Source organism: Rutidosis leptorrhynchoides, chromosome 5 (assembly GCF_046630445.1).
Source record: "Rutidosis leptorrhynchoides isolate AG116_Rl617_1_P2 chromosome 5, CSIRO_AGI_Rlap_v1, whole genome shotgun sequence".
Lineage (NCBI taxonomy): Eukaryota > Viridiplantae > Streptophyta > Magnoliopsida > Asterales > Asteraceae > Rutidosis > Rutidosis leptorrhynchoides.
In genome coordinates this window covers 46,519,568-46,533,426 of record NC_092337.1, presented here as the reverse complement: position 1 = coordinate 46,533,426, position 13,859 = coordinate 46,519,568, and the positions used below count along the sequence as shown (strand labels likewise).

The window sequence follows — 13,859 nt, the reverse complement described above, 5'->3', positions numbered from 1 at the left end:
ACAAACACAAAACAAGTTGCACACGACTTTATGATCATATATGAATATATAGCATTACTAGTTAGTTAATTATTTGTTCTATAATATAAATATAATTATAATCAGCTTAACTTTTGTATTCTTTAACCAATATCAACTGTTTTTTAGTTACAGTATATCATAAGTTCATAACCCAGGTATAGTACAGCAACTTCACCTTGTTAAACTGTAAGATTAACCATGTGTAGACAATTAAATATTCAAATTAAAGGTTAAACTTCTGTTCTTGCAAGATCATGATTTTATGATGGATATGCAATATTATTGTAACTTGCGCATGCCATATTAAGGGTGACTAAATTGAGATTAATGTTTTGGATTAATTAAAATCCAATGTAATGCAACTAGTACAATATATATTATTAAAAAGGACAATGCTAATTATAGCTCTTAGGATAATAATGATTAAGCATAAATTACAAAATGTTAATTTTTTTATATTATAACATATACTTTTTATACTTAAATTAAGTAGACAAAGTTATTTATGGAAATATCAAGTTTTATATTAAAAATATTTCAAAACTTAGAAGGTTTAACCCACGCCGACTACGATTAGAATTTTTCAAAGTAATAAATATGATGCCTCTAAAATGGTATGGTGATCGAAATGTTGTGTATAAATATCATAATTTTACATAATAAAATATACTGTACTCTACATCAAAGGTAAATTCGAACATAGACAAGATAGACAACTGCCTAGAGTCAAAAACTTTAAGGGGCCCAAAATTTTGAATACGTAAATATTTTTTTAAATATATTTAATTAAATAAAATAAAACATTGTCAATTAAAGTTAAAATGTCTTGTTTATAATAGTTAAAGACAATGTAACTAAATAAATAGATAAATTAGAGTATTAATTTTTTATGCGTAGTAAAAATTTTAACGTATATGTGAGCCCATTTTATTTTCGTCTAGAGCCTTAAATTGTTGAGACGGCTCTGCTCTACACGCATATTAAGCTAGAAATGTTAACGTATATATGATGAATATTTATATTAATGCCAATTAATTAATTATTATATTAATATTCTGAAAAAATGGTGTGGAGTAGTGGTTCTTACTAGGAAGATACCATAATATATACGCGTAATTACGGCAACCCTAATGTAACTTACATTTATTGATTGTTTTCAAGATCAAATTTTTTTATTAGATGCCCTAAAACGAACTGAACCTACCATGAGTTATTAAACAATATATAACTATTATACCCTTTGAATCTTATCATCGATCGATCATATACATAATATTCATGAAATATTCTTTTTCGAAAGGCAAGTAAATATTGAAACCCTAAAAATTATTGAAAACTTACCCACTAGTCTTCTTGTTACATCTGTGATTAATCTACCGTTGACTTATTTTTTCAGGTGAAATTACACCGGAATTTAAGGAATAAACTATGGGTGATTATTATCAAAATCATCATCGATATGTAAGTTTATGTTCTTCTTTCTTCAATTTTAATTTGTTCTTGATTTACTTTTATTTCTTCAATTTAGCTTACCAATACTTTTAGTTTCTAAATAAACCTTCATGAAATTTCATCTGAGTAAGTTCCGGCAGGTCTACAAACGTAATTTAGTTGACCGGTCTGAAATTTCTTCAGTCAACTTACCACATATAGCAGCTTAATTACTTACAACTCTAAAGATATTATTAATTAATTATTTTACTTTACGATATGATGTATGATAGATTCTTCAGTTTAGTCAACGTGAGTGGCGGCTATTTAATTAAGTATTGAGTGGTTAATTCTGATTTATATCAGCTAATCATTCTCTTTATCTAGAATATTCTGAAAAGAATATTTTACATTTTATCTTTAAATTTTAAAAAATAAAGAATAAAATTGTAAAGTAAATAAAAACATATTGTAAAGATAAAACCTTTTAAACTATGTGTTTTTTCAGGACGAATGAAGTACTATATCAGTGGAACTTTTTTCTTTGCATTTTTCAATGGCTAAATTATTTGTAGGAATATATGTCACGAAAATTGAAAAGAGTGTTCTAACAATATTTTCACTTATATTTAAATAAATATATTATTATTAATGACTCATATTTTTAATAATTTATCACTATCATACATTAAATATACATATACGTATAGTATACATAACAAATCTATAAATTAAAAGATTTATGAATTCTCTATAAAAAGTTATGTTGTAGAAAACAATGTAAACCAAACACTTGTGTAAGCAAAAGAAACGTGTTGTTAAATACTGTAAACGCCGTGAATATCATTTTGTTACACATCGATATTTATAAAGGAAATATATTCAATATGTCATAGAAACTTTAACGGACACAATCTCACAATTAAATTTGGCTAAGTAACATAAATTTCCCTAATCTAATATCTAATATTTTCTAATATATATATATATTTTTTTTTGAAAGGCAAGTAATTTTATAGATTTAAAATAAAATACAACTAACAAGAAGCTAGAAAAGACACCGAAATCACGAAAAGAACACACCTACGAAATATAAACTTCCCAAACCACAAACACGGCAAAAAAGCTAACACGAAGAACCACGAAAAAATAACTCGAATGACACGAATACAACGATACGAAACAAGAACACGAATGAGAGTTAAGATTCATAGAGCCAACCACACAACACGTAGACCCTAAACCATACCCTTCTATGATTCTGAATCCGAAGATGAAACCGAATCGCAATCGTAATCGCGATCGTCATCGTAGTAGCAATCGCAATCACAATCGCAATCTAATATATTTTCTAATATATTAGATGAAATAAAAAGTGAAAAACAATTAATAAGAAAAATAAAATAAAAAGTTAAAATGTTAACCAATCAAAAACTCTGGCCGGCTTCTGCTTCTTCAGTGGGTTTCATCCTCACGTAGTCACGTCAACGAATTTGGGCCACAGACCGTAACCCAAAAAAGAGGCTAACCCAAAAAAGAGGCGTGATTATTGTGTCATCATGGGTAATCAGTGGCGGATTCAGGGGGCGAAATTTTTTTCTAAAACGTAAGAGATTTTTTTTGGCAAAATATGGAGGTTTTGGGGCAAAATATAGAGTTTTTTTGAGCAAAATTTAGAGATTTTTAGGAAAAATACGAAGGTTTTGGGGCAAAATACGAAGGTTTTGGGACAAAATATGAAGGGTTTGGGGCAAAAAAAAATTCCACCGAGGCAAAATCGAAAAACCGAAAAAATTTACACTAAAAATTGCAAATCCACTAGGGGCGGGCGACCCACCCTGACCCTTCATAGGTCCGCCCCTGTGCGTAACATATCAAAAGTAAAATCATATATATTCAAAATGGGTGTTGATTCGTACACCACCTGTTTTTAGCCGTACACCACCAAATGTGTTTTACAGTGTTGTACTGTACAACACTGTAAAACATCTTTGGTGGTGTACAGCTAAAAACAAGTGGTGTACAAATCACTCCCTATTCAAAATAGTACTGTATCTCATCTCACAAACATAACTTAATACAAATTCCGTGGGTTCGTATAAAACACAAGTCCTTAATAATAATTTAAAGTCTATTTCCAGAATACAATGATCGAAATAGTTAATATCGGACGGATACCTGAAAAGGTTGCCACAGTAATTTTACATAATAAGCTAACCAAAATGTTTGATTATAGCCAACCAAGGTGAAAATGTGAAATACGTGTTAATCATGATGATGAATACTTTCATAGTTTCATATATTGGTGTTGTAAATCATAATTAAAAGGATTTTGAAAAGATATAATAACATCCGTAGCATTAATCAATACTTATAATTGTTCTTTACATTTATATTTTAATGTTTTTTTTTGATAAATATCGCGACTGTATCTCCTTTTGAAAAAGATATTTTTCTGTAGGTCATCTCAATATATTTTACATATACTGATATACACCCGCGCGCCCAATTAAACTTTTCTTGACTTGTAGTTTACGGAGTACTATTTACTACTGCGTAGTTATTTTTATTTATAAGTAATTATATGAAAATATCGTTACAGTACAGACGTACAGTTTTTTCATTGCAATAATGATATGAATATAAATTTGTCAAAGCAATTGATTTGAGACATTTAATATTTTTTTCAGAAAGAAATAGAAAAAAAAAAAAAAAAAAAAAAAACATAAGAATTACTGTTTGAATAAATGTATGATGTGGAGACTGGCGAGTAATGAAATAATAAATAATTAATAAACGTATGAAAATGCCATTAAAAAAAAAGAAAAATAAAAGTAATAATAAACGTATGAATAATTGAAATTGAAATTTAAATATGAAATTATACATTAAATTACCCCTTTTTTTGTGAAATAGCTGAAAGAGAAGTTGATAACAAAATTTTAAAAGCGATAAGACCGGTAGTAACGGCACTGCCGTTGGAGCTTCTTTCCCCAAGCCTTTGAAGACTCCAATACTAGCAAACTTCTTCACAAAGTCATTGAATGACCGTGCTTCATATTGTCGTTCGATAGCATATTCAATCACGGAGCATATAACTTTAGTTTGTTGTACTTTACCCATTATGAGTGGTACATTGTATTAATTAATTAATTTAGGTGGGTCCATTTTATGGTAATTTATATGTCATAGATACTAGTGTAAGTGATGGGTTTGTTTGTAATACGAAAAAATTGTTGAGATGGACTGATGTGGTACAATGTGATTGTTTGTGAGGCGTTCTACATAAAAGTAGTCTAGCTTAAATGTAAAATTTACAATTATTTGAAATTTTTTATTTGAATGCATCTTATATATAAACAAGTCAACTACAAACATTCTTCTTGACACGTCTCAATAATATTAAGTTTGATATTATTAAGTCAGTTGAGTTAAAAACAAATATGGCCTTATCTAAAGATCAAGTTGTTGAGTTAGAATATATAACTAATTAATTGTCCCTTTAAGTATATACTAACCAATTATCCTTGGCAGGATTGGGATTCATTAGCAAGTTCAAAATCAATTAACAACCTAGAGTTGAAATTCACAGATGAAGTCCCTTCTTCGGTGTTCACTAAACAAAATATCGCTCGAAAAGCAACTGGTGAAGATGAGTCAGTTAGTGTTATCTTGGTTGATCGTACGACGCAAAAAATGGTCACAAATGGCCCATTAGCCTCATCGCAAGTAAAGATGGTACTTCTTCGTGGAAATTGTGGTGACGTCTTAACGACTCAAGAATTCGAAAGCAACATCGTGGTTGAATGGCAAAATAAGAAAAAGAAAAATCTTCTGAAAGGTTGTGTTTATGTGAATCTTAAAAATGGGCGTGGATCGATTGGTAATGTTTACATTAAACATGATAGAGAATCTCTTAATAATGCTACATTTCGATTAGGTGCAATGATTGAGGGGAGTTGTTATGGTTATGATGTTAAAGAAGCTATAACGAATCCATTTGTGGTCAAGGATGAACGAAACACACCTAAGCGATTGAGAGTGCTGAAACTAGAAGATAATGTTGGGCGTTTGAAGATGATTGGAAAAAATGGCAGCATTCGTAAGCGGCTAAATGCTAACAGCATTATCACCGTGAAGGATTTTCTCGATTTGCTGTCCTCGAACCCTGTAGCACTAAAAGAGGTAATTACCGAATAATATAAACTATTTAAAAAATAAGGCGTTTCGGCCTTTCAAAAATGCTAGTGGACTTTGAATTCTTTTTTTCTGTGGCATTTGATTGTTGTTTTCGAGTAATTTGTGCATTGTCTTCGCTGCAATTTAGTTGTGTTTCCCTTGTTCTCTTTCTTTTCAGATCTCTTATTATTTATTATGTCTGAATATATAAAAAAATTGAGCCCGCGAAAATCTTGGGCCCTGAGCAGTGGATCACTTTGTTCTTCCTCCGGGCATCCCTTGTTTTTCACCTTTTAAACATTGAATTCGTATATGACATCTAATTAAAACCGCAGATGTATCGCGTTGAAGGCAAAAAATGGATTGAGACGATAAACCATGCGAAGACATGCCTCATGGAACATATGGTATGTCGTGAACAGAATACATTAACTGTTAAGTACTTTATCATCACGTTTGAATGCTTAATGAGTCCAAAATGGTGTATTATTTGCAGTCTAATGCTTACGGACAAAATGGATCCACGTCTCAGCAGTTGAACGCCACCGCTTCTTTTGATTATAATTATGAGAATTGCTATAAGCCACAACCTTGTGATCACGATTATCTTTCCAACAATATGATTGAGGATGTTAATTTTGGAACCCATGAATATGAAGTGATGAGTGATATTGAATTTATGTTTGCCCAGGAAGCAATTTTGGTCGAAAATGGTAAGGCTAAAAAGAGATGGATAAAGCTGCGTGCATTTTGGTTCTCGGTTCGAGTCTTCATGTGCGGGTGAAACCTTTTACGTGTCGGTTAACATGGTTCGACACTAGTTCCTCCTCACCCAATATTAAATTTCGGTTGTGTAGTCCTCTTAGATTAATGATTTTAAATTAATATGTGTGGTTTCGAGGTGCGTGTTCTTGAGTTTCTTGTTGTGCGTTTTGATGATGAGTCTGAGGTTTGCCTCTTGGGTGGTGCGCACATGCTACATGTGTTATGTTCGTGTGGTGGAGTTGAGAGTCGCTTCGCGGGGTTAGGTTACGGCTTCTGATACTTGTTTGATTTGATGATGGTTAGTGGTTGATGTTGCTTTAGGTTTACTTCAGAGCTTCATTCACAGTGTTGACTTTTGTTGTTGTTTCTAGTCGTTCGTGTTTGCTTGTTCTTGTATGTCGGATACTTATTATTGTTGGTATGTTTAATCCGTATCATTTGTAACTCTACCTGAGTCATCAAATTTTTTATATATCTCTCTAAATAAACAAAAGATTAAATAAATAAAAAATTTATGTAATAACCTTCTAATATTTGACAAATCAGCAAAATATTTATGTAGGATTTCATACAATAAATTATAATCTAAATTCTTTTACAAATAGTAACCGTAAATACTCCATTAAATAATCTATAATCCATAAAATAGCATGATACACATTTGCGTTTCTATCGTCTATCAATCAGCTTTACTTCTACTTTTTAATGGGCCATAAATTAACCCAATTTCTCAATACCAGTTTCAGAATAAGCCATTAGTTGACCCATTATCTCTACCGTTATCATGTGTTTGGCTTTCGAATTGTAGAAACACAGACTATTTCTACACAAGTACACAACGTCATATGCAAGTAAGAGATAAAGATAATTCAAAACCTCGCTTGGCTTCCATGGTAAATTTCTCTTTTTACATATGACTGGAGTATTTTTTATTTTTTTATTTTTTTTTTTTGAAAAATGATTTTTAATACACAACGACATATCAAAAGCTCATTATCTGATTCTTGATGTGTCTTATAATTAAAAAAATTGAAATTATTCATGAAAACATAAATCTAGTTTTTAGTTCACTTATTATTTAATAATAACCTGAGCAACATATGTTTAATATTTTTTATGTTTATATTTAAAAAAAATTGCACTTGAATAAAGACACGCTTTGTCAACTCTAATGTTGTGATGTTTAAAGAATTGTTTTATTAGTGAGGAATATCGTTACTTTTAAGTTTGGTTAAAAAATTAACGATACTCAATTTTTTTATGTAAATTATATGCAAGCTTAACCATTGACACTAACCTGATCATCTGATCAGATTTAATTTAAGTTTTTATTTTTTTCGCAAGTAAAAAAAAAGAAAAAACGAAAACAAACCTTTTAATAATCAGTCAAGTCTGTTAATAGATGGTCACCTTTTCTTGGGAGTTAAATTTATCATATATGGTTAAATTGGTTTCCATTAGAGTTGAAAGTTGTTTGCAACGAGTCATTCAAACTTAATGTAGCATATCTAACTCATATGTCCTATAAGATTAAATAAATAAAAAATTTATGTAATAACCCATTTTCTCAATACCAGTTTCAGAATAGGCCATTAGTTGACCCATTATCTCTATCAGTTATCATGTGTTTGGTTTTCGATTTGTAGAAACACTGACTATTTCTACACAAGTACACAACGTCATATGCAAGTAAGAGATAAAGATAATTCAAAACCTCGCTTGGCTTCCATGGTAAATTTCTCGTTTTACATATGATTGGAGTATTTTATTTATTTATTTTTTTTTTGAAAAATGATTTTTAATACACAACGACATATCAAAAGCTCATTATCTGATTCTTGATGTGTCTTATAATTAATAAAATTGAAATTATTCATGAAAACATAAATCTAGTTTTTAGTTCACTTATTATTTATTAATAACCTGAGCAACATATGTTTAATATTTTTTATGTTTATATTTAAAAAAAATTGCACTTGAATAAAGACGCGCTTTGTCAACTCTAATGTTGTGACGTTTAAAGAATTGTTTTATTAGTGAGGAATGTCGTTACTTTTAAGTTATAACTTCGTTAAAAAATTAACGATACTCAATTTTTTTATGTAAATTATATGCAAGCTTAACCATTGACACTTACCTGATCATCTGATCAGATTTAATTTAAGTTTTTATTTTTTTCACAAGGAAAAAAAAAAAGAAAAAATGAAAACAAACCTTTTAATAACCAGTCAAGTCTGTTAATAGATGGTCACCTTTTCATAGGAGTTAAATTTATCATATATGGTTAAATTGGTTTCCATTAGAGTTGAAAGTTGTTTGCAACGAGTCATCCAAACTTAAGGTAGCATATCTAACTCATATGTCCTATAAGATTAAATAAATAAAAAATTTATGTAATAACCTTCTAATATTTGACAAATCAGCAAAATATTTATGTAGGATTTCAACCCATTTTCTCAATACCAGTTTCAGAATAGGCCATTAGTTGACCCAGTATCTCTACCAGTTATCATGTGTTTGGCTTTCGAATTGTAGAAACACTGACTATTTCTACACAAGTACACAACGTCATATGCAAGTAAGAGATAAAGATAATTCAAAACCTCGCTTGGCTTCCATGGTAAATTTCTCTTTTTACACATGATTGGAGTATTTAATTTTTTTTTTGAAAACTGATTTTTAATACACAACGACATATCAAAAGCTCATTATCTGATTCTTGACTGTCTTATAATTAATAAAATTGAAATTATTCATGAAAACATAAATCTAGTTTTTAATTCACTTATTAATTAATAATAACCTGAGCAACATATGTTTAATATTTTTTATGTTTATATTTAAAAAAATTGCACTTGAATAAAGACACGCTTTGTCAACTCTAATGTTGTGACGTTTAAAGAATTGTTTTATTAGTGAGGAATATCGTTACTTTTAATTTATAGCTTCGTTAAAAAATTAACGATACTCAATTTTTTTTATGTAAATTATATGCAAGCTTAACCATTGACACTTACCTGATCATCTGATCAGATTTAATTTAAGTTTTTATTTGTTTCGCAAGGAAAAAAAAAACGAAAACAACCCTTTTAATAACCAGTCAAGTCTGTTAATAGATGATCACCTTTTCTTGGGAGTCAAATTTATCATATATGGTTAAATTGGTTTCCATTAGAGTTAAAAGTTGTTTGCAATGAGTCATCCAAACTTAAGGTAGCATATCTAACTCATATGTCCTATGATCTAAGGAGAATTGCTCAAAATGCTCTCATTTATCAAAGCGTTTAACAATATGCTTTCGAAAAATTTAATTGCAAATATATCCTCGCATCACGCACCGTGCATGATTTTTGGTGTTTGATGTGCGTTATCGAGATATTTACCGAGACAACCTATTATCTTCGCAACAAACACCACTCACCAAGCACCACACACCGTGCATGACGTGTGATGCGCATTGCACTAGAACTTTGAATCTGCACATCTTTTGAATATTTGCTCCGTTTTAATCACCAATTTATGAAATTCATGTATTTTCTTGAGATCTTTTCGTTAGAATACAGCTAAAGTGATAAATATTATTTTGAAATTAGAACTCATATTGTGATTTTTGTCACACATAGAAAATGTTCGAATTGCGAAATGTTACGTTTAATCAAATTGATTGTGGTGTTTCATGTACTTTTAGTCAACATTGGTGAGATATTTATCGAACCACAAATTAGTTTGTTGTATAGCAAGTTATGTGTCACGACCCTACTTTTTCGGTATCTTTTACCGTTTATTATTTAACGTCCGTTAATTGTTATTCGTGCCACGTCATTTCTATGACCTATATTATTATTTTAGTAATAATATATTAATTATTATGTGTTATGTGAATATTTGTATTCATATTTTAAATTTGTACGTTTATACGAATCGTGGATTTCTATCCGGCGAATCTTTTCGGTTTTCAAACCAACGGTCAAGCTTTTGAGATTTTTAAATCCAAATTATTTTAAATTTGATATTTTAAGGTCATATAATTATGTATAGTGTTTATATATTTTATTCATCGCGTATTTGTTATCTCTCCGAATTATTAATCGCATAATAGCGTTTTTGCGTTTTGGGTTTCAATCGGGCATTCGGGCCACAAGCAATTGTACATTAAGCAAAATTGGGCCATGGCACCCACCCCATACCCACCCAATCAGCCGAACCAAATGGGGTGGGGGTATACCCCTTTTGTTTTTCACTTTCTAGTTTTCATTTTTCACTTACATCTCATTACACTACAAACCTAATTCTAAATTTTGCTCTCTCCTCTTTCTCCTCTCTAGGCCATCACCTACCACCAAACATAACATCATCACCATCAATTGATTTCTTGCTTGGATCATAGGGCTTTAATCATCATCGCGTTCATGTCTTCGATCTCTACACGTTCATATCATTCAATTCATGATTAGGGTATAAACCCTAACCTTAGATTTTTGATTTTTTCTTTAATTTTTCTATTTTTATATGTTATTATGATAGTATAGTGCTTGTATGATGTTGGATTACTGATTGTATGCGTAGAATCACTCGTTAATTCATGATTTCGGTTTGATTGATTTTGGACAGCGGTGTATTTAATCATTTCTGTAAACTAAACTGATGATTTTGTAAAATTAAAGTGTCTAGATGTGTTCCTCTCATCAAGACATTGATTTTAGACTCCAGATTCATGTTATTTCGATTCCCGGAGCTTAAGTTATGATTAAAATGGTGTTTTCATGAAATCAAATTATAAAAATGAATGTGTTCAGGTTTGGTCCGACTTTGTAACGATTTTTGGAGTCTCTAGGGTATACTAGTGTGTTAGGATTGATGATTGGATGAACATTCATGTTCGGGTCATCGAAATCCGAGCCACGGATCACCCGTTATGACTAAAATATGTTTTTGAACGGATTAAAGCTCCAAGTTGAATGGTGGCTGTTGGTCACGACTTGGTGGCTGTTCTTGGGGTGTTCTTGAGTGTACTAATGTGTCGGGTGGTTTGGTTAGGCGAAGATATATATAAGACTCGCCGAAAACCGACACCCGGGGCTCAAGTTATGACCCGATGAACTTTTAATTAAAACTTATGGGTATGAAATATGACTTATGACATAAATAATGATTTTAATTATTAATAAATTACTTATGATATAAAAAGTAATTATTTTAATTTAAGACTTATGATATACATATTTATTATATCATTTATTAATAGTATTATGAATTAATTAAACATTTAATTAAACTTATGATTAATAATATTTTCATTATTAATGAAAAATACTTATGATAAGTACTAAACTTATATTATGAGATTATTTTAATAAGACTTATAATAAATATTAATTAATTATTTAATTATTATAAGGCTTAGTTATTATTTAATTATAATTTAATTATTAAATACTTATAATTTAATAATTATAATTAAATACTTATGATATGATTAATAATTCATTATTAATTAATAATACATATGATATGATTAAAATTTATTATTAATTAATAATACTTATGTTATGACTAATATATAATTAATTAATTAAATACTTATGTTATATTAATTATATCATTTAAACTTATAATTAACTTTAATAATTCAATTTAATCTAATTAAACTTATGATATGACATAATTATACATATATGACTTTAAATAACATTATAACTTATATTATTAATATAATTTATACTTTAAAATTCAATGTTGACTAAGTTTAACCAAGGTTGACTTTTGAGTTGACTTTTGGTTGACTTTGACTTTCGGTTGACTTTGACTTTCAGTTGACTTTCTAATTAAGGAAACTTTCCTAAGTTATAAACTTTCCAAAAATAGCAACTTTCTAAATATAGAAACTTTTCTAAAATAGAAACTTTCCTAAAATAGAAACTTTCCAAAAATAGAAACTTTCCTAAAATAGAATTTTTCCAGAAATGGAAACCTGCCAAAAATAGAAACTTTCTAAAAATAGAAAGTACGTGTTATACGCTGTCCTGATCAAACCGAAACATGAGGTGTGTTGTTCTATGTTTACTTGCAACAAGTACTATAGCTATCATACTAAGACTTGACCTAAGTTAGTTATTTCTACTGGTGGACGCGAATCCTATGGATAGATCTATCGGGCTTGACAGCCCCATTTCGAGCTAGTTGCGCTAGCAATTTATAATCGGAATGTATTAGTACTTCGTATTTATTTGAAGATACACCTGTTCAGTGTATATATTGTGTTTGGCGAGGGTAAGTAAATGGTTAAGTGGTTACCAGGTGGCTCATAGATAATGGAATAATGTTTTATGTTTTCTAACATTTTAAATCTTGTGGTCTAAAGTTTATTCATTTATTTAAACATATAATTCACTCAACATTTTTGTTGACAGTTTACTCGCATGTTTTCACATGTACTTGATTTATTTGGTGCTTCCGCTGTATTAGAAGTGTCTGCATGCATTTGGGCAGATTTTGTTAAACAATTTACGAAACATTAAACTTGCATTCTCTTTTTGGATATTTAAACTTGTGGGTATTTGGTTGGCTATGTTTTATGTCAACTTTGGATATTTAATATGTTGGGTTTATTTAAACTACATATTTTGGCAAATTTCCTTTTTGGGAAACTTTTTGAATAAAAGAATGCAATGTTGTTTATTAAATTCATTTAAAGTTCGATCAAGCTGTGGGACCAAGTGACAGAGTTGTTAAGTGTATTGATGGGGCCATCACAGTTGGTATCAGAGCTTTAGTTGTAGGGAACTAGGCGGTCATAATGTGGTTAACCCTTGGTCTTTAGGGTGCATTAGAGTCACGTCTACAACCCGACCTTCCTTGTTATAGCATTATTATGCATTTCATTTCTATTTTGTATGTGGTTTGTGGTTTTACTGTTTGCAGATGTCGGCTTCCAGCAATAATTCCGTTCCTGCTCCCGTTTCCCCGTCTACCGCCCGTCGTCATGCACAACAACCTCGCCTGAGAGATCCTGTTAACTACTACATGGCTACCATCACTCATATGACTAGGGCATATACGAACGAGACTTGCATTGATGCTCTTAGCGACTGTATGCGTGTCTTGCCACATACGGAGGTGATGGATGAGATTAGAGCGAATATGGATACGTTCGTTAGCTTCAAGCATGGGATCGAGTTTGAGACTAGGAAGCGCAACCGAGAAGTGGACGCTAAGTTCGAGGCTCTTGAGAGTGTGATTCGTGGTTTGAAGATGGAGTTGGAGGAGGTGAAAGGAAAGTTGAGGAAGTATGAGACTCCTGACGAGCCTCATACCGGCCCAGCTTATCACACCCGCTCTAAGAAGATGTGATGTGATGCTCATGAGTGATCACTTTATTTCATAGACTTATTGTCCTTATATATATTCATGTTGGGTGATGTACGGCATTTTTTCGAGGATTTTTTTATGGGATATTTTCATTT

The 13,859-nt window shown here is 30.4% G+C and overlaps 1 protein-coding gene across 2 annotated transcripts; it reads left to right on the top strand.

Moving 5' to 3' along the window:
* The first annotated feature begins 1,110 nt into the window (after window positions 1-1,110).
* Window positions 1,111-6,852, top strand: LOC139847971 (calmodulin-binding protein 60 B-like). Of its 2 annotated transcripts, XM_071837712.1 has the most exons (6): window positions 1,111-1,321; window positions 1,418-1,482; window positions 4,987-5,293; window positions 5,393-5,637; window positions 5,967-6,038; window positions 6,128-6,852. In XM_071837712.1, the coding sequence occupies exons 2-6, from the start codon at window positions 1,450-1,452 to the stop codon at window positions 6,413-6,415; spliced, it is 945 nt and encodes a 314-aa protein (XP_071693813.1). In that variant the 5' UTR covers window positions 1,111-1,321; window positions 1,418-1,449; the 3' UTR covers window positions 6,416-6,852. The 2 variants fall into 2 exon arrangements, with proteins under 2 accessions (XP_071693813.1, XP_071693812.1); XM_071837711.1 differs by having other exon boundaries at window positions 1,114-1,321; window positions 4,987-5,637.
* Window positions 6,853-13,859: the final 7,007 nt, after the last annotated feature.